The 27,994-nt window shown below is 47.6% G+C and overlaps 1 protein-coding gene across 5 annotated transcripts in view; it reads right to left on the bottom strand.

Moving 5' to 3' along the window:
* The window catches only part of SFSWAP (splicing factor SWAP), a 93,547-nt gene that overhangs the window by 8,508 nt on the left and 57,045 nt on the right, over positions 1 to 27,994 (bottom strand). For 3 of the 5 annotated variants that reach the window (XM_050747684.1, XM_050747685.1, XM_050747687.1), the window contains 3 exons: positions 27,751 to 27,941; positions 15,793 to 16,058; positions 5,479 to 5,604 (listed from right to left, as the gene is read on the bottom strand). In XM_050747684.1, the coding sequence (XP_050603641.1) occupies positions 5,479 to 5,604; positions 15,793 to 16,058; positions 27,751 to 27,941 (583 nt within the window). Of the gene's footprint in view, positions 1 to 126; positions 4,809 to 5,478; positions 5,605 to 6,841; positions 6,998 to 15,792; positions 16,059 to 27,750; positions 27,942 to 27,994 lie in introns of those variants that run through there. The other 2 variants (XM_050747688.1, XM_050747686.1) reach the window with 2 other exon arrangements.

The raw sequence follows: 27,994 nt of genomic DNA, 5'->3' as shown, positions 1-27,994 counted from the left end.
CTGTGAACACACATGTGCGTGCACACAGTACCTATCTGTGAACACACACGCGCGCACACAGCACTGGTGTGTGAACACACACGTGCGTGCACACAGTACCTATCTGTGAACACACACGCGCGCACACACAGCACTGGTCTGTGAACACAGATGTGCGCAGACAGTACTGGTCGTGAACAGAAACGGGTGCACGTGCACACCTTTCCCCAAACACAGAATCTTTATCTGTCTTAGGTATGAGAGATGATGGACTCAAGAGATGAGATGGGAAGTGTTCCCTCATCTATTTTTTTAAATAGAGTACCCCTTCTTTCTTTTTTTTTGTTTTCTGAGATGGAGTCTTGCACTGTCACCTGGGCTGGAGCGCAATCTCGGCTCACTGCAACCTCCACCTCCCAAGTTCAAGTGATTCTCCTGCCTCAGCCTCCTGAGTAGCTAGGATTACAGACGCACGCTACCACACCCAGCTAATTTTTTGTACTTTTAGTAGAGATGAAGTTTCACTATGTTGGCCAGACTGGTCTCAAACTCCTGACTTTGTGATCCGCCCGCCTCAGCCTCCCGAAGTGCTGGGATTACAGGCATGAAACACCACGCCCGGCCCCTCCTTTCTTGAATGTTAGAATTCACTGGTGAAGCCATCTGGGCCTGGAGTTTGGTGGAAAAGGTTTTTTTTTTTTTTTTTTTTTTTTTTTTTTTTTTTTTTTTTTGAGGTAAGAGTCTCACTTTGTCATCCAGGCTGGAGTGCAGAGGCACCATATTGGCTCACTGCAGCCTCCGCCTCCCAGGTTCAAGCAATTCTCCTGCCTCAGCCTCCCAAGTAGCTGGGATTACAGGTATGTGCCACCACACCTGGCTAATTTTTATATTTTTAGTAGAGACGGGGTTTTGCCATATTGGCCAGGCTGGTCAAAGTGCACTCGGCCTCCCAAAGTGCTGGGATTACAGGTGTGAGCCACCGCGCCAGGCCAGGTCTTGCTCTGTAATCCACTCTACAATCACTGATTTTTAACTAGTCTTTAGTCTTCTTACATTTAATGTAATTATTTTACAATGGTTTTAAGCCTACAATCTTGTTTTTTATTTGTCCCATTTGTTCTTTCCCCCACCTGCCCTTTTCTGCTGTTTCATGAATTTAAGAAAGCATCTAGAATCCTACTTTATATCTTCTATTGGCTTTTTAGCTACATTTTTGTTTTTAGTGCTTGCTCTAGGGAATTAAGTTACGCATCCTTCAGTTAGCAAAGTCTACCTTGAATTAACATTTCATGGATAAAGAAAGATCTTTACTGCAGCAGTAAACTCTCATTCACTCACTCAACAAATAGCTGTCCATGTGCCTTGTGCAGTGTTAAGTACTAGAAACTCAATGGGGACAACCTGTAACTAATCATTCATTGTATTTGCTACAATAAGATAACTGGGACATCTTGTTGAAGTGTGCTACTGTAAGATTTGGTCAATATTCTTGTGGAAAGCCCTGGGTGTGAACTCCTAGGCTCAAGCGATCCACTCAGCTCTCCAAGTAGCTGCGGCTGTAGGTGCCCGCCATTGTGCCTGGCTGAAAAACACTTCTATGACGTACTCAAAGTAACTTTCATGAATGTTGTTTTATATATATCCACATAGTACCAAATTTTACTCCTAAAAATTCCTCAATACGTCCACATCTGGTTTTCCAAATATTCACTAAAAGGAACCAGAGGTCCTTGAAGAAATGGCAGATTCCAGGGCTGGAACAGGGAAAATGCCCAGTAAACCTGGAATATCCTGTACCAAAAGCAAGAACACAAAGAACCATGGGAGGTGTCAAAAGAACAGAACTGACTTGAAAGGGTTGCCACTGGCCAAATTGGAGACCATGTCACCATCTAATAGAATAATAATAGCAATGGGATTATCACACAACAAATCAAAAATCAAAACCAAAAATGCTCCTGAGTCCATGGTGAGATTTCAACAAAAGGGCAGGGTCTTCAGCTAATAAACACAGAAGGAAGAAGAGAGGGAGAAAGTCACTGTTTGGCAGTCAGCAGTGTAAGAGCTGATTCAGGCAGGGGCCACCCTGCCTGACGTGTGCTGAGACAAATGAGGAGAGAGCTGCTGGGAGCAGCAGAGCCGTGCTGCTTCACAGTGTCACCTCCTGGATTCCTCGCTGGTGGGGAGACGAAGGGGCAGATGTAGCCTTAATCAAGTGATCAAACTCAGCATCACGAATGATGGGGCGAGCGGACACTCCTATATCTGCTGATCGGTGGTGCAATGGGAAGCTACGCAACGTCGCCTGCGCAGCCAAAACATGCGCCCCGAACCCAGCCACGGGGCACAGCAAGACGAAGCCCGATTGTGGGACCATCTATAGTAGAGCTGGCCTGGAATTTTCAGGAATGTGAAGGTCATGAAATACACACACGAACAAAGGAGGGAGGGATGGGAGTGGATGGGATGGGTGCGATGGGAAGGGGTGAGAGAGAGAAAGCAAATGTGGCAAAATGTCAGCTCTTGTGGAACTGAGCTACAGATTTTATGCATATGGGTGTTTATTGTACAACTGTTTTTGAGAGAGAGGGTTTCACTCTGTTGGCCAGGTAGGGGGTGCAGTGGCTATTCACAGGCACGATCACAGTGCATACTACAGCCTCCAACTCCTGAGCTCAAGTGATCCTCCTATCTTGGCCTTGAAGTGCTGGGATTATAGGTGTGAGCTACTGAGCCTGGCCCCATTGTACTATTTTAAACACTTTCCTGTAAGTTAAAAACATTTTCAAAGAAGTCAGTGAAAGAATCAGGCTATAATCAGTTTACAGAAATGACCCATCAGGGCCGGGCACAGTGGTTTATGCCAGCACTTTGGGAGGCTGAGGTAGGCAGATTGTTTGAGCTCAGGATTTTGAGACCATCCTGGGCAACACGGCAAAACCTTATCTCTACTAAAAATACAAAAAATTAGCTGGGCATGGTTCCATGTGCCTGTAGTCCCAGCAACAGAGGAGGCTGAGGTGGGAGGATCAGTTGAACCCAGGAGGTTGAGGCCGCAGTGAGCTGAGATCGTGCCACTGCACTCTAGCCTGGGCAATCTCCAGCCTGGGCAATGGGAGTGAGACCCTATCTCAAATAAAAAGAAAAAAATTCAAATCTGGGTAGTAGGCATATCCCCGGGTCTGGTCTGGTGCTGTCCCAGCATTAAAGTGACAGCAACTCGGTAGCTGATTACGTGCACTGCACCACGGCAAGGAAGTGGATGCCCACTCTGAGACGGGGACACAGCCTGGCTGTAGGATTAATATGATTGCTAATAAAACATATTCTGTACCAGGCACGGTGGCTCATGCCTGCAATCCCAACACTTCTGAAGGTTGAGGAAGGTTGATCACTTGCGGCCAGGAGCTTGAGAGCAGCCAGCCAGGCACGGTGGTGGGAGCCTGTGGTCCCAGCAACTCAGGAGGCTGAGGTGGGAGGATGGCTTGAGCCCAGGAAGCAGAAGCAGAAGCTGTGATTACACTACTGCGCTCCAGCCTGGAAAACAGAGTGAAACCCTGTCTCAAACAAAAAAAACCACCCCCCAAAGAAAACAAAACCAAATCCATATTCTGGATTTATAGACTAACTGGGGGCTTATAATTACAACTACAAAACTGACCAGTAATTACCGACATATTCACCTCTATTGAGTTCCTAGTGAATCACAGTTTAACACTCCACAGAGTTAGGTTTCCAGGTTTAATTCCGTCTATCCAGGCAGGGTAGCTCAGGGCTCAGCTCTGCACCGAGTCTAACGCTTCGCTTCTCTTGTGTGACCTGTTAGCGCTCGGTGAGAATATGAGCCGCTCACGCGAGTCTGGCGTCTGAGTGTGCTGGCTGGCCGTCAGGACGCTGCTACTTACAGATACGATCACTACTTGCTCCCACAAGCTCTCTCTTAAAGCAAAGGTTAATGTGAAGGCCTCTTCTGTTGAGACAGAAGGCATTAATTTCTAACCATGCCCTTCACATATACCAAAGGTGATGGTGAATTTCTGATGTGAAATTACTTGTTTAAGGGATGGATTCTAACATTTTAATTTTCATCAGATTGTATGAGAGTAGACATGAACGCTCAGTGTAGGATTACTAAGGAACAAAATGTAATTTATAAACAGAGCCAGTTGTACATGAAACATTTGCTAGTATCTATCTGCTTTATAGTTCTTTTGCTAATTTTTCTGTTTTAAGAAAAAATCATATCTTGTCAACGGAGGGAACTGTGGTACTTGGCCAACTGCAGCAGCGTCTTCTTGCCCAGGGTGCTGTGGGGAGGACCTGCTGCGGCTCTCTGCCTAGGGTATGCCTTGCGGCTGGGCAGTGTGGGTGACGGCTGGGGCCATCTGTCCCAGGAGCAGGAGGGTCCCAGTGTGTGGGTGATCCTGGCAATGTAAGGCTCGTCCTCTGGAAGGCTCTGGGACCCTGAGTGTCTTGACCCCCATGCACTTAGCAGAACCGTGTTAAGAAACTCAAGGCTACGACGTGCAACGCTCCATCCTTCTCTGTGTGGCTCCAGACGCAGACACGGTCCACCCACACAGCCAGGAGGCTGCACAAACTCCACGTGGGGACACAAAACAAGCTCCTTGTGCTTGGAGAGAGTGGAAATGCAGGGCTGGCCCATGCAAGGCACTGGGTGGTGACATCAGTGGGTGAGAACCAGAGGAGGCGCTCGTGAGATGGCACCCTCATGGTCGAGAGGGCGGTGCTCACTGGCGGCACCAATGGAGGTAGCCGTCCACAGCTACTGGAAGCCGGGGCGAGAGGACAGATGGTGGATGTATTTCCTGAAGTGAAAGGTGGAACCTCTACTTAGTGCCAGGCACTGAGTGAGAGGTGAGCCCGTGGCACCCTGGGCTGTCAGAGGCCCTGCTAGGTACCATGGCTGGCGCTTCCGCTTGATAAACATGAACGCCAACCTCCCTCCATCTCCTGCTCCAACCAAGACAGGTTCTCCTTAGTGGTCAAGAGGTAAGGGATGGATGCTCCTTGCCCTCTAGGCCCCAACAGGACTCTGTGGCCTCTCCTGGGAGCTCCAGCCTGGGCTGTGGTCACAGTCACACAGCACCCAGGCAACTACGGTGACTGTCCTTGAGACCAGGAGGCTTTGCGACCAGAAGCTTGCATTTTCCTTATGTTTGTGCCTTCCTGTCCTCTCCACCAGCAGGTAGAGGGGCAGCAGCTGCATGTGGACCCAGTCAAGGTACCAGCACAGTGGAAAGCTGGACACAAAGCCAGGCCATGCAGAGCCCTGGGGGGTAAGTGAGCCCCGCCCACCAGACACAGGAGCTCAGTGTGATCAAGTGTCAACAGGGATGGCCACGCCACGGGGAGGGACTCAGCACCTCCCTCTGGTCACCCACAGCTCTGCTCACAGATACCCGACCTTCAGACGCCCTTTCCGCCCAGGGAAACCTGGCCCGCATCCGGCACCTGTGCGCACACCCAGTGGCCTACCTGGAGCGGGTCCGCTTCCTGCTGGCCCCAGGGCTGCTGCTCACGCGGTAGGCAGTGGGCACACTCCTCTCTTCTCTCCGTCTCTCAGGGGAGTGGGCTCTCCTCCGAGGGGACCGGGAGCGGGACCTGGACAGAGGAGGAGGCAGCATTCAGTTCTGTGGCCTGGCTGGCGGGACGTGTCATGCTTCCGACTGCCTTGGCAGAGATCAGGCCCCGTCTGCAGAGGCTGCTCCTCAGGATCGTGCCCGTGTAGACCCTGAGGCTTCAGAGAACCCCTGCCGAGCTCCACTACTCCACCGACAACGAACTGAAACCCCGAATCCCACCTCAGAGGCAGAGATGGTCTCTCTCGTTCCACACACTTATCACACCAAGGATAAACTTTTAACCAATATACAACTGGCGTGGAGGCTGGAGCTGCTTCAAATGGTCAATGGCAACCAATTCCCCACAAGCCATGGTCTGAGTATGCAATTTATGACCACCTCAGGCTGCCGCTTTCTCTTCCTTCCTCCTGCCTTTGCCCATTTTATCTCCCTATACATTTCAGCTCACTGACGTTTCTACCAGCACGAGGTAAGAAAAGGCAAATCAGACTCTAGCGAGTCGGGTCTACCTGTCTGAGTAACAGCAAGAAGAAACTCAACGGTAATGAAGCTAGAGGCCTACCTGGAAATTTCTCCTGTTCACACTAATCTTACAGCCTCTCAGCACAGACACTCAGGAACAGGCTGTGGGGCACTGGCATGAAGCCTGAAACCTTCGATCCAATTCGGAAATGCCAGTCTTACGACAGTTTCGGCTAACTTAAGTTTATGAGATTTCACAGATGCAAAGCCACCCATGAACACTGACTCCTCCTCCTCCTCATGTGCCTGGAAAGGACTAATTTCTCTCCTGTGGTGATACAACGCACACGTGGCCACGAGGACCCTGAGACCCGCGCCCCTCCGGGGTGATGCTCCTTAGTGGAGGCCCCGTAGCGATGAGTTGGGACCTTCGTTTTAGTTCTTTGTTCATTCAGGAAAGCTACTATTTTGGGAAGACCTGCAATGAGCACAAATCTGGAAAAAGAAACTCCATTTATTTCCATTTTGTTTCCATGACAACTCATTCAAAACAATATAAGAAGAGTGGTCTGATTTTGCCATTTGAAAAAGTTCTACACTGAATCATTTTCATGACAATAAACCGCACACGCCACAGGCTATGCTTCTGCAGATCAGCTCGGGATCACTCAGCCCCCGGCATCCTGGAGAGCCGGAAGTGGCCATCCTTTAACTGACAGAATGGTTTTGATTTTTTTTCCAGACCTTTCCTAAGATTTACAGAACAGACGATAAAGGCGAGGTCAGTTAGACACCTTGACATTTTACCAGGTTTTCCCTCAAAAGAACTCGCGGAGTCAAATCTGCTGGTGGCCGAGGCTGGCTGATAACTTCCTGGCTGGGCTGCCGCTGTCACTGACACGCTGCTCTGACAGGGCTCCGCGCGCAGCATCCCTGGGGAGGCTGAGGCTCTGGGACACGGAGGCACGCACTTCACACTCAGAATAAAAGGTGCTGGGCTGGGCGCTACCAGAACTCTGAAAAAAGCTCTGCTTATTCAAAGCTATAGCGGCTAGGGAATGCTTACACGTAGAATTCTACAATAAACTCAATAATCAGGAAAAATAAGTTAGTTTGTAAGGCCTGCAAATTCATAAGTTTGAAATACAATACCATTTGTAGTGGCTATTAGTAATAGACTTCTTTAAAGGGAAATGGCTGTTACCAGTAGATTTTCAAGTTATCGGGGGAAAACGCCCATCTCAGAATGAGGGGGTTACATACCATTAGACAATTCTCTAAGTTTGACTTTAGCTAAAGAAGCTTTAATGCTTTTATTCTGCTAATTAGGCTTCTCATATTGATACCACAACATAGTGCAAGAAACAGGAATTCCATTTTATAAGCAAATCATCCATATAATGTGACCAGAGGCCTTCTCAAAGATGAAATGGTCTGAATTAAACACTTTCAAGCATAACGTGACTCAGTTTTGTTTTTTTTTCTTAAAAAAGCATAATGGGGCCGGGTGCGGTGGCTCAAGCCTGTAATCCCAGCACTTTGGGAGGCCGAGACGGGCAGATCACGAGGTCAGGAGATCGAGACCATCCTGGCTAACACGGTGAAACCCCGTCTCTACTAAAAAAATACAAAAAACTAGCCGGGCGAGGTGGCGGGCGCCTGTAGTCCCAGCTACTCAGGAGGCTGAGGCAGGAGAATGGCGTGAACCCGGGAGGCAGAGCTTGCAGTGCGCCGAGATCTGGCCACTGCACTCCAGCCTGGGCGGCAGAGCGAGACTCCGTCTCAAAAAAAAAAAAAAAAAAACAAAACAGCATAATGGTTTGCTTTCAAATAGAAACATAGGCCGGGCGCGGTGGCTCAAGCCTGTAATCCCAGCACTTTGGGAGGCCGAGGCGGGCGGATCACGAGGTCAGGAGATCGAGACCATCCTGGCTAACATGTGAAACCCCGTCTCTACTAAAAAAAAAAAATACAAAAAAAAAAACTAGCTGGGCGAGGTGGCGGGCGCCTGTAGTCCCAGCTATTCGGGAGGCTGAGGCAGGAGAATGGCGTAAACCCGGGAGGCGGAGCTTGCAGTGAGCTGAGATCCGGCCACTGCACTCCAGCCCGGGTGACGAGACTCCGTCTCAAAAAAAAAAAAAAAAAAAAAAAAAAGAAACATAATGAGACTTTTTTCAATGACAAAACTCCAGATATTTTATCTGAATGACAGTGGTCATATTTATAAATAGCCTCTCTTCTCCGACATGTAACCATTTCATCTACTCCACTTCCTCCATTCGCGTCCCTACCCACGGCATTTCAGTCACGGAATAATCTGTGCAGACGACTTAGCAGCAAGGGTCTGGCTCTGCCACAGCTGGAACTTCCAGCAGCTCCCGGAATAATCTCTGCAGATGACTCAGCAGCAAGATCTGGGCTCTACCAGCAGCTCCCGGGGCTTAATTTTTCTCAAGTTGAAACTGGATCTGATTTCACATGCAATTCCTCCTCATGTCCCCAGCCCAGTGACAGCCGCTGCAGCTCCCCTCCTTCCTGGACTGCTCAGTGCAGATACCCTCTGGTCTTATCTGTGTCTGGCTATGATTCACTTTGATTCACTTTGCAAGTGATGGGAAGACGGTCCTCACCTCAGCATGATCAACACTGCCACTCGCGAAACTGCAAGCATCTGGTTTCCTCCTTTAAGGAGCAGGATTAGGAGATGAGTCATCGCTTTGACTGATTTGCTATGCAGTTTATCGTGGGTAAAAAGGGCAATGAGGAGCCACAACTTTCAACCTAAAGTCGAAACCCAATGTTGCCTGAGTCCCTTCTGAATGCTAAACAAGACTCCTAAGAAAAGTCTTCCAAATCCATCCCCAGTCTCCTTCACCAACCCCAAGTATTTAGGAAGCTAATTTCTACAAATAAATAGATTATATATATATTTTTTATATATATTTTTTGAGACGGAGTCTCGCTCTGTCTCCCAGGCTGGAGTGCAGTGGCGCAATCTCGGCTCACTATAAGCTCCACCTCCCGGGTTCTTGCCATTCTCCTGCCTCAGCCTCCTGAGTAGCTGGGACTACAGGCGCACGCTGCCACACCCGGCTAATTTTTTGTATTTTTAGTAGAGGCAGGGTTTCACAGTGTTCGCCAGGATGGTCTCGATCTCTCGACCTTGTGATCTGCCCACCTCGGCCTCCCAAAGTGCTGGGATTACAGGCGTGAGCCACCGTACCCAGCCAGAAATATGTTTTTATCATATAGGTCTCTACACTAGAAGATATCTTAAAATGATAACATGCAGAGATCTATCTAGAACTCCCAGAAGCCCAGCCTAACTCTGAAGATGTATTTAGATAAGTAAATGAACACAAGAGACCATCTTAGCAAAAGTTTTAAAAATAAACTTAGTTTCAAACTGATACTTATTAAAATTTAATTTTAGGTTGTAAATGAACTGCATGAGTACTTCTTCATTCCATTAAGATAGAGAACCAGATACGATATCAAAATACAAATGAAAACAGAAAACAAGACAACAAAAGTATTTTAATTTTTTTTTTAAGATGGAGTCTTGCTCTGTTGCCCAGGCTGGACTGCAGTGACACAATCTTGGCTCACTGCAACCTCCACCTCCTGGGTTCAAGCGATTCTCCTGCCTCAGCCTCCCGAGTAGCTGGGATTACAGGCGCCCACCACCACACCTGGTTTTTTGTAGTTTTAGTAGTGGTGGGGTTTTACCATGTTGGCCAGGCTAGTCTTAAACTCTTGACCTCAGGTGATCCACCTGCATCGGCCTCCCACAGAGATGGGATTATAGGCGTGAGCCACTGTGCCAACCTCAATGTTGATATAAAAGACACTAAATACTACCTGGTCATAACTAGTATACTTTTTGAGAAGTAACATAGTGATTTCCCAAAACTAAAGATTTTTACATGTCTAATTTGTCTTTGGAGATCCAAAGTCACCTATAACTTAGACATACTAAATAAATGGGACTTCAACCACAGGAACAGTATGGCCATTAAATAAATATTCATTGTGCTGTAAGAAAGCTTTCTAATCTTAACTTTCTGTATTTTACATAGAACTTTAGTAATTTAATATATACAAAAAACATATTCCACATAGCATCCTACCACAATTAGAAATATTAACAACTGTGGTATTCTACTGTGGGCTGGCAGCAGTCATTAAAAATGATCAATTAGGTCTGTTCAGGCCCAGGTGACAAGTCTGATCCATTCTGAGTGGAGGCTATGTTTGTTAACAGTTTATTCTATCTGATAACAACCGCATTAACACTTTCTTTTTTTTTTTTTGAGACGGAGTCTCGCTCTGTCGCCCAGGCTGGAATGCAGTGGCGCGATCTCGGCTCACTGCAAGCTCCGCCTCCCGGGTTCACACCATTCTCCTGCCTCAGCCTCCCGAGTAGCTGGGACTACAGGCGCCCACAACCGCGCCCGGCTAATTTTTTGTATTTTTAGTAGGGACGGGGTTTCACCGTGGTCTCGATCTCCTGACCTTGTGATCCGCCCGCCTCGGCCTCCCAAAGTGCTGGGATTACAGGCGTGAGCCACCGCGCCCGGCAGCACTTTCAATACTTTGGTTAAAATTTAGTTATCTTTTATACTCCAATAATTCATATGACTGAGGAGACCACCACCCCTCCCATTTCTAACTTGCATTTTTAAGGCCACTTGGATCCCTGGAAATGATTATTGCTGGCAGAGCTTGGATGGAAGACGCAGGTTTGCAGCCAGTTTAGAAAAATGCAATCCGGCCGGGCGCGGTGGCTCAAGCCTGTAATCCCAGTACTTTGGGAGGCCGAGGTGGGTGGATCACGAAGTCAGGAGATCGAGACCATCCTGGCTAACATGGTGAAACCCCGTCTCTACTAAAAATACAAAAAACTAGCCGGGCGTGGTGGCGGGCGCCTGTAGTCCCAGCTACTCGGAGGCTGAGGCAGGAGAATGGCGTAAACCCGGGAGGCGGAGCTTGCAGTGAGCCGAGATCGTGCCACGGCACTCCAGCCTGGGGTGACACAGCGAGACTCCGTCTCAAAAAAAAAAAAAAAAAAAAAAAAAAAAAAAAAAGAAAAATGCAATCCTACTCAAAAAAACACACACTCCCTGTTCCCAGAAGAGCTGAGGCAGAATTCCACAAGAAAAGGTTATGGTGAGAAACCATCAGCTTCTTCTTCTTCTTCTTTTGTCATAGAGAACATGTCCATCAGGCTAGATTCGAACTCCTGGGCTCAAAGGATCCTCCTGCCTCTGCCTCCCAAGCATCTGGGGCTTGACTAGCTTGTTTAACTCATGTCCTCGGACTCCAGAACCCACGACACTGCTGGTCTCTGCACCCAGCCTGCCCTTGGCCCGCACTGCTGGTCTCTGCACCCAGCCTGCCGTTGGCCCGCACTGCTGGTCTCTGCACCCAGCCTGCCCTTGGCCCGCACTGCTGGTCTCTGCACCCAGCCTGCCCTTGGCCCGCACTGCTGGTCTCTGCACCCAGCCTGCCCTTGGCCCGCACTGCTGGTCTCTGCACCCAGCCATGCCCTTGGCCCTGTGGAGGAAACAACTGCCAGGGGCCAGCACCTACGGTAGAACTTGCTCAACAATCCAACACCTGGAAGGTTTTGTTTTATAATACTCTTATTTTCATTTTATAATAAACGTGCACTTTGCCTTCATATTTTGTCTCAGTTGCAAAATCGAATGCTTTCTAATCAGTTATTTAACTAAAATTAACTAAAAGTATGTAGATACTACCTCCTCAGCCATGGAGATTAATTAAAAATTTGAGTGTTCTGAAAACACTTTGCTCTGTTGACACTGTAAAACATTTTAAATGTAGGTCAAATTAAAATTGGTAGCCTACCATCACAGTAGAAACCATACTCAGGTAATTTTTACCTTAATTTTTTCTTTTAACTGAAAGTTACAAACAAATGAGTAGGGTTTGGCTTCTTGGACTTGTCAGCAATGAATCCATAAAAATAATATAAAGATATATTTTTATATAAAGTAATATGCTACTAAAGCTATTCTAAAGTACATTATTCAAAAATATGTAACTCTAAATCTATTCTAAAACAAATCACTCAAGTAAGATGTAAAATGACCTTTTCTCCTATAGTCTAGTGAACAAAAAGGAGGCACAGCCTAGAAACCTGAAATTCCAAGTGTGAGGTGAAGCCTTTCAGCTCTGAATACACCAATGTGGGAAAAGCTGGCGGCCACGGCATCATCTGTCCTTAGAAGTGAATGGTAGGAGACCTGGAAATATCAGATGCCGCATCCACTGTGTTTGCAAAAACTCCCCACGTGAAAGCTGAGCTAATTTCTTACACTAAAGAACCACGAACAGCTGTTACAAGGATCGGCCCCAAGGCTTGGGATTTAGGAAGGAATTATGCTTTCTTTGGAGCCTGTAGAAAAGGAAAACTGGGAAGAATTTTACTGCATCTGGTCACTAGGAGGGCTTGTTTATGCCTGTCTTCAGCTATGTAATGTCATAAGAAACATTTTCAAGTGGGAAATTTTTTATTTTAATCTTCACTTAATTGCATGTAGAGGCAGGGTCCCGCTCTGTCATCCGGGCTGGAGTGCAGTGGTGTGATCATAGCTCACTGCAGCCTCAAACTCCTGAGCTCAGCTCAAGCAATCCCCCCACATCAGACTCTACGCTTGAGCTCAGGAGTTTGAAGCACGCACTGCCACGCCTGCCTAATTTTAAAAAATATTTTGTATACTCGGGAGGCTGAGGTAGGAGAATGGCGTAAACCTGGGAGGCGGAGCTTGCAGTGAGCTGAGATCCGGCCACTGCACTCCAGCCTGGGCAACAGAGGGAGACTCCGTCTCAAAAAAAAAAAAAAAAGAAAATTTTGTAGAGATAGGTCTTCACTGTGTTGCCAAAGCTTGTCTCGAATTCCAGGCCTCAAAGTAATCCTCTCATCTTGGCTTCCTAAAGCACTGGAATTACAGGTGTGAGCCATTGTGCCTGGCCTCAAATGAGAAATTTTTAAAAAGCTTTGATATATAAGCTCCTGGGAGCCTTCAGAAATTGAAGATATGTTAGCAAAACTGTCCATTTGATTAGAAAATAGCAAGGTTTCTTTTTTGTGTGTATAAGGGTATGAAGTGATGAAACATTTAAAACACTCGCAAAAATGCAGAGTGAAAGATCAAACTGATTTATCATAGAGTCAAATCCAATTTCACTGCAGAGAAGTCAGTGTAAATGCCTGTCAAACTTTAAGTGTTGGCTGCGGTAAAAATAAAGAAAGCAGGCTGGGCGTGGTGGCTCGTGCCTGTAACCCCAGCACTGTGGGAGGCCGAGATGGGTGGATCACCTGAGGTCAGGAGAGAGAGAGACCAGCCTGGCCAATATGGTGAAACCCCATCTCTACTAAAAAAACAAAATTAGCGGCCGGGCGCGGTGGCTCAAGCCTGTGATCCCAGCACTTTGGGAGGCCGAGATGGGCGGATCACGAGGTCAGGAGATCGAGACCATCCTGGCTGACACGGTGAAACCCCGTCTCTACTAAAAAAAATACAAAAACTTAGCCGGGCGAGGTGGCGGGCGCCTGTAGTCCCAGCTACTCGGGAGGCTGAGGCAGGAGAATGGCGTAAACCCGGGAGGCGGAGCTTGCAGTGAGCTGAGATCCGGCCAGTGCACTCCAGCCTGGGCGACAGAGCGAGACTCCGTCTCAAAAATAAAAAATTAAAAAAAAAAAAAAAAAAAAAAATTAACTGGGCGTGGTGGCGCATGCCTGTAATCCCAGCTACTTGGGAGGCTGAGGCAGGAGAATCACTAGAACCCTGGGAGGCAGAGGTTGCAGTGAGCCGAGATCACGCCATTGCAGACCAGCCTGGGAAACAAAAGCAAAAACTCCGTCTCTAAATAAACAAACAAACAAATAAATAAAGCATATTGTTTTTAGGATATATTCAGAGAGGCAAATGTGTAAAATTATACTTAAAAAGCCCACAGAGCGCCCAAGGCATCTGTATTTTTCCCATGGAAACGTAAGAGCTAACAGCAATTCCAGAAGAAAAACTAGACAAGCACAGTCAGTGCCGCACTACAGAAACCGAGAGAGCCAGTCAGTGCTCAGCAACAACCCTAGGTGTAACGGGGCCCTGAAAACACAGCAAGCTGTGCCAGCCTCCCACAGGCCGGCCACTGTTTTGTTTTTAAAAAATGGTTTTCACCAAGATGTAAACTCTGTGACTCTTAAATGTTTTTACATTTTTAATTTCTGCTCCCAGAAATGTTAACCTGCTTTCTGAAAAACTGGCTCCTCACCAGGAAGGCCTTTGGTTTAATAGTGACTTCCGGAAGGAGCGTGGAGAGGAAACAGTGTGCACCGGCGCCGCCCTCTTCACACACACCTGTGCCACCCTCTTCACACCCACCTGCACCGTCCTCTTCACACACACCCGCACCGCCGTCTTCACACACACACACCCGCACTGCCCTCTTCACACACACACACTCGCACTGCCCTCTTCACACACACCCGTTGGCCCTCTTCACACACGCCCGCGCCGCCCTCTTCACACACACACCCGTGCCGCCCTCTTCACACACACCCGCACTGCCCTCTTCACACACACCCGCGCCACCCTCTTCACACACACACACCCGTACCCCCTCTTCACACACGCTCACCCGTGCCGTCCTCTTCACACACACCCGCAGGCCCTCTTCACACACACCGGCACTGCCCTCTTCACACACACCCGTCGGCCCTCTTCACACACACCCGCGCCACCCTCTTCACACACACACACCCGTGCCCCCTCTTCACACATGCTCACCCGTGCTGTCCTCTTCACACACACCCGCAGGCCCTCTTCACACATGCTCACCCGTGCTGCCCTCTTCACACACACCCACACTGCCCTCTTCACACACGCTCACCCGCGCCGCCCTCTTCACACCCACTCTGCACACATGCTCACCGGTGCCACATGAAGTATGTGCAGTGTGGCACCGGTGAGTGTATGTGCAGAGCAGGGAATCCAAACCCAAAACCAGTGCTAAAGAGTTCTCCTGTCTTGCAACTTTACACATTTGAGAGAAATTAGCATGGGAAACTTCACTTACACAAATAAAACAAAAGACCCCCCAGCACACCACCCTGTGAATCTTTCACACAATCAGCACACCACCCTGTGAATCAAGGTCCTGGTAGGCTTACTTCCAGGACCCATTTTAAACAAACCAATTTTTAAAAACCTGGCAGTAGTTAAGTATAGGCCTGCGCGGTGGCTCAGGCCTGTAATCCCAGCACTCTGGGAGGCCAAGGTGGGTGGGTAACCTGAGGTCAGGAGTTTAAGACCAGCCTGGCCAACATGGTGAAACCCCATCTCTACTAAAAATACAAAAATTAGCCTGGCATAGTGGTGGGCGCCTGTAATCCCAGCTACTCAGGAGGCTGAGGCAAGAGAATCACTTGAACCCGGGAGGCGGAGGTTGCAGTGAGCCAAGATCGCACCACTGCACTCCAGCCTGGGCAACAAGAACAAAACTCTGTCTCAAAAAACAAACAAAAGTTAACTACAAAACATACAAAAAACCAAAAAAGATCTTATTTGGACTTGCAGGGCACACGAGCACACGCATACACACGTCTGCTCAATGAGAGTGGCACTGATTTTAAACTTTCTACCTAGCTCTACTGGGTATCCTGTGAAGGACACAGGGGTCACGAAGGCACCAGAGGTGCTGCCCCCTGCACACCCACCTCGACCGCCGCACTGTCCGATAGGCACTGGGAAGAGAATGCTTTGCTTTTGAGTGTGATCTAGACCTGGACTTGGATGATGAATGGTACTTAGGAGAACGCGATCTTGTTCGAGATCTTTTTTTGTGCTTTTTCTTTTTCTTTTCTTTCTCTTCTTCTCTCGGTGGATCTTTGCTTTTGCTCGAAGGCCTATCGGGTGGTTTAACTTCTAACGTAGGCAGAGGTCTGCCTCCAGTCAGTAGAGGGCAGGGCGTAGTGCTGGGTTCCTAAGAATAAAAGGGAAATCTGGGTGTTAACAGGGAAAACAGAACACTGAAGTGTATGTATAAAGTTTCAACTTTGGGCCCCTCACACCAACAAACATAGCAACCATCCCTTACAAAGACCCGTCTCCTCCTGTAGCTATCCAGAGTGACCTCCTTTTCACCTCCCAGGATGCAAAGGGAGAAAGGGAACCCCCACTGGTTCCCGAGCCTTTCCACAGGCAGCACTCCCTTCCCAGCCCCCAGGCTGTGGACAGCAGGAGCCAATAAGAGGAGCACAGTAATAGAGATGCTGTGCTGGAAAAAAATACGTTTCTTTTTAATAGTTTTAACTACCAACGGAGAGATTCCTCAAACCTCCAATATTAGGTTTTTAAATGAATCTCTACACTACTCTGACAATAATTTTTAAAGGTCTAGGTTCCCCTTTGATGTTTTAAAACCTCTCCATCTGAGTGTCACATACATGCAGAAGAGCACACGAATCTTCAATGCATCCTGACACATTTCCACCACAGCGCATCGGAACCAGGTCAGGAGACAACACCCTTCAACAGTGTGGGCCTGCAGCCTGGCCCTCTTCCCCGGAAAGCTCACTCTCTCCTCAATTCACTTTAAGTGAATTTTAAACTACAGCCATTAAACATTTCACACCTTTAGACACAGTGAAAAAATCTGCAATTCATCATTTAGTGCCTCGAAGAAATTCAGGTCAGGTGCTGGGGTAGGACCCAGTCTCCCAGGCTGCCCCCAGCTGCTCCCCAGGGAGAGAGCTCCAGCCCAGCCCGTGGCACAGTGTGCAGGATGGCACAGTGTGTGCAAGACGGCACAGTGTGCGCAGGACAGCGTCTGTGAAAGGCAAAGTGCTAAGGGGGCTTCCCTTCCTTCTTTCCGCTCCCTAGGTCTGCCCTGGCAAGGCCAACTGGCTGAGGGAAAACACTGTAGAAATGATTCTTCTACAGTTATGCTTCTTACTTTGGCTTTGAGATCAAAAGCAATTCAGCGGAGCCCTGGTGGGGCAGGCCCCAATTTAAGATGAGATTCCACTCGAGCTGGCTGCTTTATGATGGCACTGTGATTTCCCAGTCCTCTGTTCAGCCTCCTTGCTGTTTCCGTTTACACCATGCTCTCTGATGCCCCTCCCTGGTTGTGGGTGTGCTGCAGGCAGGAGGGCAGGGACGAATTCCTCGTCGGGAGCTGATGGCCCTCCCATTTGGCCGCTACCAAGTTCACTGCTACCAAGTTCATCTTTACGGCTCTGCCTAAATTATCTCCAGGGACACTTTGGTAAAAAAAATCCATTTTACTGTGGGAGAGTTCTTATCAAAAAGGTCTTTCTCATTTGAAATTCTGTAAGTGTAACAATATTTTTCAGGTCTAACTTTTAAATATTTTATGTTTTTTGGTTTGTTTTGAGGCTGAGTCTTGCTCTGTCGCTGGGGTAGAGTGCAGTGGCGTGATCTCAGCTCACCACAACCTCCGCCTCCCGGCCTCAAGTGATTCTTGTGCCCCAGCCTCCTGAGTAGGTGGGATTACAGGCATGTGCCATCATGCCCAGCTAATTTCTTTTTTGTCTGTATTTTTAGTAGAGAAAGGGTTTTGCTATTTTGGCCAGGCTGGTCTCAAACTCCTGACCTCAAGTGATCTGCACGCCTCTGCCTCCCAAAGTGCTGAGATTACAGGCGTGAACCACCGCACTCAGCTAAAATATTTTATTGCTTACATAATTCTAACACACAAACGTCCAATGAGAAGCCAAGCTCTATATCCAAGAACACCCACTCCACTCTGGCATTAGTCAGGATTTGCCCATGAGCAATGCTAAATGATCCTTTAAATTAAAAAGACAATAAATAAAAGCCAGTAAGCTTTACAACTTCAGAGGCTCAACATCCTAGCTATGGCCTCTCCCATACACACTGCAAGGGCTTCCATTCTGCAAACAGCAAAGAACAAAGGTTTGTGAGCTGAGCACATCCTCTGAGGTGAGCCCTGGGTGGGACCAGAGAAATCAGCTGAGGCACTAAAAAAAATTCCAATATCCATGGACTCTAAACCAGGAGAAAGCCAGCCAGCCCCGGGGATGAAAGACGCCACTGGGAACCTCAGCACAGGCACCTGTGAGTGTTTGGGGAAGTCAGAGCTGCTGCAGGTCCTTTTAACAAGGCCCGGGATCTCCCCAGGAAAACAAAGAGAAGGCTGAAGAGGAAACCGAGACGCAGACTCCACCCTCGAGTGAGGAGTCTGTTCTGTGGCGAGAAGGAAGAGAAACACGTCTTTGTTGTCTTTTTCTGGTGAAGAACTCTCCTCATTTACTCTCTCTCACAAAATCACTGCACTATTTTGGCATGTGACTGATAACACATGGCGTTAAAACAGAGGGGAGATGGAAAAACCCGGTCCCTGGCAAACGTCTGTGAAAGACAAAACCAAAGGGGCGCGAGACGCCATCTGAGGCATAGTCAAGACAAACAGGGGTGCGAGGAGTCAACTCTCCAGCTGAGTTTCTACTCCTGTTTTTACTGCCAACGATTTGAACCTCTAAACTTTTTTTTTTTTTGCCTTTATCCTAACTAATGCCTGTCATTAATAATACTTGGCCGGGCGCGGTGGCTCAAGCCTGTAATCCCAGCACTTTGGGAGGCCGAGACGGGCGGATCACGAGGTCAGGAGATCGAGACCATCCTGGCTAACATGGTGAAACCCTGTCTCTACTTAAAAATACAAAAAACTAGCCGGGTGAGGTGGCGGGTGCCTATAGTCCCAGCTACTCGGGAGGCTGAGGCAGGAGAATGGCGTAAACCCGGGAGGCAGAGCTTGCAGTGAGCTGAGATCCGGCCACTGCACTCCAGCCTGGGCGACAGAGCGAGACTCCATCTCAAAAAAAACCCAAAAAACCAAAAACAAAACTTATCTCACCACTGTGGTTAAAGACAAGGGCTTCATTTTGAAGTGAGGGGACAATCTGAATCAACACTTTCAAATGTCACTTGTAATGAAGCCCAGTTCTATTTACTCCAACAACACGATCATCCTTCACCACGAAGGTGAAGACCAGAGCTGCTGCGAGCTCTGCCAGGCGGAATTAAGATGGTCTGTGATGTTGACATGACCGCTTTTTTCAGCTTCAAGTGCTAAAAGTGCACAAGGACTGATGCCAAACACAGCTTTCCAGAAACCACAGCTGCCTTTGAGATGCAATTTTAATATTCCAGCAAAAATGATCAAAATCGAAGTCATGTTTGAGTGTCGGGGGGTAGACGTACGTTGGTTCAGGTAGAGTTGAGGACAAAGCAAAGAACTTCTGAAAAATGGTCATTTATGAGAGCATTAAAAGCTTACTGCCTGCCACTTTTGTAACATTGGAAAATAACATTGATTAGCCCCCCTTTATCACAATGAAGTATTTGGCAACAAATTAGCACATGAACTAGCAACTATTATTTCCTACTGTGGCAAAACAAATTGCTCAAAAGCAGACCGACTGTGTATCTGATTGTATTGGAAAATAAAAGAAATCTTATTTGTGAAGGGCATTACATTAACTATGAAATCGGCCAATCCCACGGACGGATGGCAAACACTAAAGCGTCCTCTCCATCCCTTCACCCAGCCCCACTGCCCTACTGTCTCCTGGCCAGGTGCGTCCTCCCACCCCTGCCTCCACTCTGCTCCAGCGCCCCCTGCCCCACAGCTACACTCTTTCAGCGGAAATGCAGCTCTCGTGCTCTCGTGCTCATGCTCACTTATCCTGGCGTCCCAGGCTCTCTACAACTGGCCTCCCATTGTCATACCCGTCCTGCCTGAGAACGTGTGTTCTCGAGTGGGGCCACCTGTCCTTTACCACTTGTGGGTCTTTGGTCCTCGTGGGTCCTCACTATTCTGTAAGCGCCTCAAGGCCTTGCCTGAGCCCTAGATCCGGGAGCTGCCACTCTCCTCCTGGCTGTGCTGTCCTGATGGAAATGCCCATGTGTGAACAGCAACAGCTCAAATGCCGTCACGGTCACTGGTGAACAAGCAAGCTTCTAATGCATATCCCAAAGTGCCTCAGCACCTAGCACACAGCAGATTCAGCAAACACAGGCGGGTTTCAGTTCCTATTTCCTTGTCAAACTCTTACTGGAATCGTAAACTTGGCAGGATCTGTAACTTGAAAACATCTATGGGCTGGGTGCAGGGGCTCATGCCTGTCATCCTAGCATCTTGAGAGGCCAAGGCGGGAGAACTGCTTGAGGCCAGGAGTTCAAGACCAGTCTGGGCAATATAGCAAAATCCCATCTCTACCAAAAATACAAAAAACGTTTAGCTGGGCGTGGTGGCAAGTGCATATAAGTCCCAGCTACTCTGAAGGCTGAGGTAGGAGGACTGCTTCAGGCCGGCAGGTCAAGGCTGCAGTGAGCTGTGATGGTACCACTGCATTCCAGCTTGGGTGACAGAGTGAGACTCTCTCAAAAAAGAAAAAGAAAAAAATGTGTGGAATCCAAGAAACCATCCCGCAGTCTGTTGCTACTGTGTAAATGACTGCACGACTATGTAAATGACTGCACGACTATGTAAATGACTGCACGACTATGTAAATGACTGCACGACTATGTAAATGACTGCACGACTATGTAAATGACTGCACGACTATGTAAATGACTGCACGACTATGTAAATGACTGCATGACTATGTAAATGACTGCATGACTATATAAATGACTGCATGGCAAAAGGGGCTCAGTGAAGACTTCTGCCTTCTCTTCATCCTGGATTAAGAACACACACTAGGAATGGAGAGAGAATATATGTGACACGGACAGGAGGCAGGGAAATACTGGCGAGTGCTTCACACTCAAGCCTGGACCCACGGCCCAAAGTGAGAACTATCCCTGTTTTCCTGCCTGAATGTTGCCTTTTGGCCTGTTCTGCCCCCTATCCTGTGCCCATAAGAACCCCAGACTCCAGACTTAGGGGACACACACAGAAGAGAGACGCGTCTGAGCGAAGAGAGGATACGAAGCAGCTGGATGTTGGAGAGGAGTTTGGCTGAGGATGGCCAGACTCCAGGGGAAAATTATCTTCCTGCTGTAACCCCTTGTCAGCTTCCCTTTCTGCTGAGACCACTTCCACAGCTCAATAAAGTCCTCCACATTCATCATCCTTCAATTTGTTCGTGTGACCTGATTCTTGCTGGACGCTGGACAAGAACTCAGGTACCAAGAGGGCAGGGTGTAAAGGCTGTCACCCTGGCCCTCCAGAGCTGATTAACACTCAACGCTGACTGTAACACACGCTTTCTGGGGCTCCAGGGGTCACAGACACCCCCTCCTGGACGGCAAAGCTAAAAGAGCATTGTAATGTGCTTGGAGGATGCCGTGAGGCCAGCGCAGAGCCTGCTCCCGCTAGAGAGGAGCGTTCCTTTGCTCTGGTTCCCGCACCTGTCTGTTCATGTGGTCCCTCCTGTAAGAGATTGAGTGGCGGCCGAGTAAACGAGCCACCCCCTTTGCGAGTCCTGGGAAGGGGTCAAGGGAACTCTCCAGTCTCATATGCAGGTTTATATGCACTATTTTTGCATATGCTTTTATAAATTTTATACTCCACTTGAAAAATTTAAGAGTACTGCCAATATCTTTCCATGCCAATAGGCACACTTTAGGACATCATTTACAACTGTATCTCAATACGTAAAATCACCTCTCCTAATGATCAATGGGACTGAACAGGAACACATACGCAGAAAGATCGAGTACAAATGGGAGTTCAGCACGTCGTAAGGAAGGCTCTGTGAGTCACTGGGGAAAACATGTATGACTTAGTGAATGTGTTGCATCTAGCGACAGGCTCCTCAAACTGAAATTAATTCCAAGTGTGGCAGGTCAAAAACGTACCAGAGGAAGAAAAGTTTGTGACACTGATGACAAACAGCTAACATGAAGCAGCACAGACAAAGAAAGGGCCCTTCCTGGGGCCGGAAGAAACACAGGCCCAGGCTAAGGGAAAGTCAGTTCAAAAGGCAGCAGACAAGGCCAAGAAACATCAGCAAAGTGGCCGGGCCAGTGGCTCAGGCCTGTGATCCCAGCACTTTGAGAAGCTGAGGCGGGCGGATCACGAGGTCAAGAGATCGAGACCATCCTGGCCAACATGGTAAAACCCTGTCTCTACTAAAAATACAAAAATTAGCCGGGCGTGGTGGCACCCGCCTATAGCCCCAGCTACTTGAGAGGCTGAGGCAGGAGAATCACTTGAATCCGGGAGGCAGAGGTTGCAGTGAGCCAACTGAGCCGAGATCGCACCACTGCACTCCAACCTGGAGGCAGAACGAGACTCCGTCTCAAAAAAAAAAAAAAGACATCAGCAAAGTGACTCAGTATTACTTATCATTAAATATGTCAGTTAAAGCGGATGCTGCTTTCCCACTGAAAGGCTGATGGTACCCAATGCCGACAGGGGCATGAAGAAACAGTTCTCATACTCCATGGTCGCCAATAAAACTGCTACAATCCCTTCAGAGGTCAACTGAGCAGTATCTCAAATTAAAAAAAGAACTCCATGGTGAGGATTTCCCCCATGAGTGCACTCACTGGAGTACACAAGATACAGGACACAGATGGGTGATGGCATTGTTCACAAAGACAGACCTGAGACGTGGCTCACATTTCCCACAGCAGGGGAGGGGCACACACAGAGGGGGTGATTTACAGGTAAACTACTTACAGTCATTCGGTCAATAAATATCTACTAAGTGCCTGTAACACACCAAACACTACTGTAAGCATTGATAACAGAAGGATCTCTACTGTAAGTCAAAGAAGATGTCAGGAAAATACGTAGGGTATGATCCCATAACTGTGAGGTTTTACATCTCTACATACATGAATCGAATTGAGTTTTTCCCCTCAAGGATTCACAGGAAACAAAGGGAGGGGATACACACGAGGGAGCATCATTCAACCGCAAAAAGGAAGGGGGTCCAACGCGGCTGCCACATGGCTGGACCGGAGGACACCACGCTAGGCGAAGTCAGCCAGGCACAGAAGCACAGAAGCACAGACACCGCAGAATCCCACTCACAGGCAGTCCCCAGGAGTCCCGTTCAGAGGCTGAAAGCAGGTGGGTGTCAGGGCTGGGGGAGGGGAGAGCAGGGAGTTACTATTTAATGGCTAAAGAGTTTTGGTTTTAGAAGATGGACATTCTGGGAATGGATGGGTGGTAATGGTTGCACAGTGCGAATACACTTAATGCCAGCATAAACGGCACAGTTAAAAAAGGTAAAATGGTAACCTTTATGTTAAAAACTCAAACTACAGAAGGGAGAGAATTGAGAGGAATTTTAAAAAGTGCCATTTCCACAGGAATTTAAAAAAATACACAAGAAAGAAAGGACCTTTTCTCTTTTATACCTTTCTGTAGCATTTGAACTTTAAAAATAATATGTATACATCAGTTTTATAAAAAGCAAAGTAAAGACAGAGAAGTGACTGTCCTTCAGGCACATAAGCTGCTCTGTGGCTGTTTTTAGTTAACTTTAAGGTGACAGTAAAATTCCTGCCATGTTACGCCAGGCCTTGTATAAGGGAGTGTCCTCATGCCACCCTGCAGAGTCAGCCTGAGCTAGCCATGGCTCCAACAGACCTGGGGGTGCCATGAGCCTCCTGGTGCTGATGTGCCCTCAGCCACGCTGGCTCCCTCACCCAGGGTGTGCGGTGGCCAAACATGGTTTTGTCTCAAGTCCTCCTGGACTCCGAGAATTTTACAACTACACAGCTGGGTCAAATGTCTCAACATCAGTGAGTAAAGTAGATGCTAGAATACTTAGTAAAGTCAAGGGTAACCTGTCCCAGAAGTTGTTTTAGGCTAAAAATATTTTTGAGTTTGATTTTTATTTATGACAATTGCCAATTTAATTACAAGTATTTTTGTTTCAGAAGCAATTAAAGACATTTATCATCATCTGCTACAACCATTACACTTTTGTTGAAATGGCTTGGTAGCTGTAATCTGCACATACACACACATATATCCAGGGAGAGCATTCTAGTGATTTAAACACTCGTTTCCATGTTCTACAGATTCAAAAACCAATGCCTGCAAACAGGAGAGGTGAGAGAAATGTACGTATAAAAATAAATAGGACAGATCGAGACCATCTTGGCTAACATGATGAAACCCCGTCTCTACTAAAAATGCAAAAAAATTAGCCGGGCGCAGTGACAGGCGCCTGTAGTCCCAGCTACTCGGGAGGCTGAGGCAGGGGAATGGCGTGAACCCAGGAGGCAGAGGTTGCAGTGAGCCGAGATTGTGCCACTGCACTCCAGCCTGGGTGACAGAGTGAGACTCTGTCTCAAAAAAACAAATAAGTAAAATAAAATAAATAAATAGGACAAAGGCCTAAGCTGTAACATATTTTGTGTTTATAAGGAAATAATTCTGGTTGCTGTGATGTGGAACTACAGTAGATTGGGAAAAACTGGGTTAGTGATAAATTATAGTTGTGACTGAATTTCACTGGAAATTTTATTACAACATACAGATACAGTCATGTAATATAAATGGTTAAAGTATTCTCACGAATGTCTTTTGATGAACCCCTTTATCCACTGCACAAATGATATCAAAACACGATAACCCGTACGCCACTGTAACAGGTCCCTTACTTTCTTAAATTCCCTTCCCTTCTTGCCACATGCATATTTTCATGGCTGTAACCACAGAAGTGGATGTATTTTATATTGTGCTTCTCTTGCTTATTACATCAGAAGCATTTTCTGTGTGGCTACAAGCGTCCTCATGATCATTTTTGTTGTTGTGTATTTCATCCCCTTATTGCTGCCGAATATCTTTTTTTTTTTTTTTGAGACAAAGTCTTGCTCTGTCACCAGGCTGGAGCACAGTGGCGTGATCTCAGCTCACTGCAACCTCCATCTCCCGGGTTCAAGCGATTCCCCTGCCTCAGCATCCGGAGTAGCTGGGACTACAGGCATGCAACACCATGCCTGGCTAATTTTTTGTATTTTAGTAGGGATGGAGTTTTAACATGTGGGACAGGATGGTCTCAATCTCCTGACCTTGTGATTCACCTGCCTTGGCCTCCCAAAGTGCTGGGATTATAGGCATGAGCCACCATGCCTGGCCATCCTTTTTTTTTTGAGATGGAGTCTCGCTCTGTCGCCCAGGCTGGAGTACAGTGGCGGGATCATGGCTTGCTGCAAACTCTGCCTGCCAGGTTCGAGAGATTCTCCTGCCTCAGCCTCCCGAGTAGCCGGGGTTACAGGCATGCGCCACCATGCCCGGCTAATTTTTTGTATTTTTAGAAGAGACGAGGTTTCACCATGTTGGCCAGGCTAATCTCGAACTGCTGGCCTCAGGCGATCCACCCGCCTTGGCTTCTCAAAGTGCTGGTATTACAGGTGTGAGTCACCACACCCAGCCAAGAAATCCTATTAAAGCTAAGGAATGACGAGAGATCCTTTTGCCATAACGGGCTGAAGTGAGGAGCCAGGAGGCAGCCCCGACTCTGAAGAGCCGTGGAAAGGCTGTGAGATGGTGTCCTGCGGGGCTGCTGGGGGTTCCTACCTTCCCTGAAAATGTTCATTTCTGGGACTGGCAAGTCGAACGGCTCAGAAGACTGGGCACCACCGACCTGTGGAGCTGAGGCTACAGTGGGTGGCCCGGGCACTCCGGAATCAGGGGCAGGAGCCCACCCTGTGGCACTCGGGCACTCGACAGGTCTCACACAGACTCATCTTCTCTGCTCCTCTTATGTAACTCTCCCCTCCCTGCTCATCATATTATTTCTGAGGCCTCCTGCCAGATGTGAGGGGATTTCAGACTGACTCCCAAAACAGGAAAGCTGATTCAGCCTTCTGCATCATTTCAAAAGTCTGAGCCCAGAATGTTGTTTCCAAACAAAAACAAGCGGAGTGACTTCAAGCAGAGAATCAGTTTTGAATAATGGTCCTGGACTCTTAGAAATGTCAGCATAATTAAAGTGAAAGGCTCATTCTATACTACGGGAAAAAAAGAGCTACAAAAGACACGTGGGGCCACTTGGAGCAATGTGACTGCGGCCTGCAGAGGAAGTGATGTACCATCAGTGGGCAATCTGCGTGCGGCACTGTGTTTCCCAGGAGAAGGCCCTTCATGGGTATTCAGGGTAGAGCGGTCACCACGTCTGCAAACGACTCTCAGAGAGGGTGAGCACGCATGGGTCAACGTGCCCACATATAGATGAGTAAGCATGCGCATGCAATCGCCTGGGCACTGGGGGCATCTTACCATTCTTTCCAATTTTTTGAAGGTTTGCAAACTTTTCAAAAAGTAAAATTCCCAGAGTTACTATCTTTTTTATTCTTTCCAACTTTTATTTATTTCATCACCCAGGCAGTGAGCACAGTAGCTAATAGGGAGGTTTTTCATCTTTACCTTCCTCACTCCCTCCCTCCCCACTCAATGAGGCCCTCGTGTCTGCTGTTCTCTTCTCTGTGTCCATGTGCACTCAATGTTTAGCTACCACTTATAAGCGAGAACATGTGGTGTTTCATTTTCTGTTCCTGTGTTCATTCATTTTTTTTTAGGAGAGAGATTAGGTTGAGAAAGATTTTATAAAAAGATTTTTTAAGTGCTCTTGAAATAACAAAACCACAACTTTTTAGCTATTGTCTAATTGTAGATCTAAACCCATCCTAATATTATAGTTCAAATGTTAAGTCAGCTTTTAATTCATCTACAATTATAGGACTAGTTACTAAAATGCCCAGTTTTGTCATAGTTTATTGATACAAAGACAATCCTCCTTTAATCCTCAAAGGATGTGTCCTACTCTATTATTTTTCTTACTTTAAAAGAGTTATGTCTCCAAAATGCTCCTAAACTCCCCAAAGAATTTCTGGATATTCTTGTAGTTTAAATACAAAATAAAATTCAGAGACAGAACTGCTATAAAAAATCTAAAATTAAACTTAAAAGATTCTAAATTGATGTGACTAAAAAAAAAAAAAAGCAGTGTTTTTGCTGAATATGATCAATTACGGTACTGCTGCTGCTGAAGGCATCAGTGTTTCCTGAAGGCCTCTGGTCTCAGACACCCATGTGAGCAATTCCCCTGGCACAGGAGCCAGTGTCTACTGAAGGCCTCTGTTCTGAGCACCTTCCCTTGGTGCAGGAGACTTGTAAGGCAGCCATGTGATGACCCCCATGTAAGGCCATATCTCTGCTCACACCACTGAGGAAGGAGCCATGTACTCCCGGAATCTGTTCTCTTAACTCCCTCTTCCTTTTTCTCTTTAATTAAAGTGTTGACATTGATACAGACTGTGGCAAAAGGATTTCTGCCCTAAGTGTGAGCTCAGTACTGGTGCTGCTGCAGAGGCGGGGCTCCAGGGAAGTGTATCCACCACATTTCCCCAGCAGGACCCATGGGAGTGACTCCCCAGGCCCTCCTGCCCGCCCCATAAGGGCAGCCATGAAGCAGAGGCTCCCCCGAAATCGCAGGCAGTATTTGCTGTTTATGTGAACGTGCACTTATGGGGCAAACTCTTGTCAAATTGTTCGATTCACAGCTATAAAGCAAAAGCCAACCCACGTAGGAAGGAAGAGCTGGGGGCTCATATCCCTCACTCAGGCCAGAGACAGGCAGCTGGAGGGAGACACATCCTCCCTGCTTCTATGTACCACGCAGCCCCGCAAATACCAATGTGGGATTTCTTTACTATACCTCAACACTGAAAGGACTCTCCTCAATTTTCCCAGCTTCTGCTTCCGGCAGAGGATTTTTGAGGGTCTGTAAAAATAATGCCGCTTTCCTTTTACGTTCTGCTTGAAGCTGCTTCTCTTTCGACTCCTTAGACGCCTGGGCCAGCTTTTCCCGGGCAGCAGCTGCGAGGCGATCTTCCAGCTTTTGCTTTGCTTAAGGAATAAACAAAGAGAAAAGAGAAGTTTAGAGCAAGCAGTATTTTATC

This window comes from Macaca thibetana, chromosome 11 (genome assembly GCF_024542745.1).
Source record: "Macaca thibetana thibetana isolate TM-01 chromosome 11, ASM2454274v1, whole genome shotgun sequence".
NCBI lineage: Eukaryota > Metazoa > Chordata > Mammalia > Primates > Cercopithecidae > Macaca > Macaca thibetana.
The sequence above is the reverse complement of the archived record's forward strand: the minus strand, read 5'-3'. Positions and strand labels throughout refer to the sequence as shown.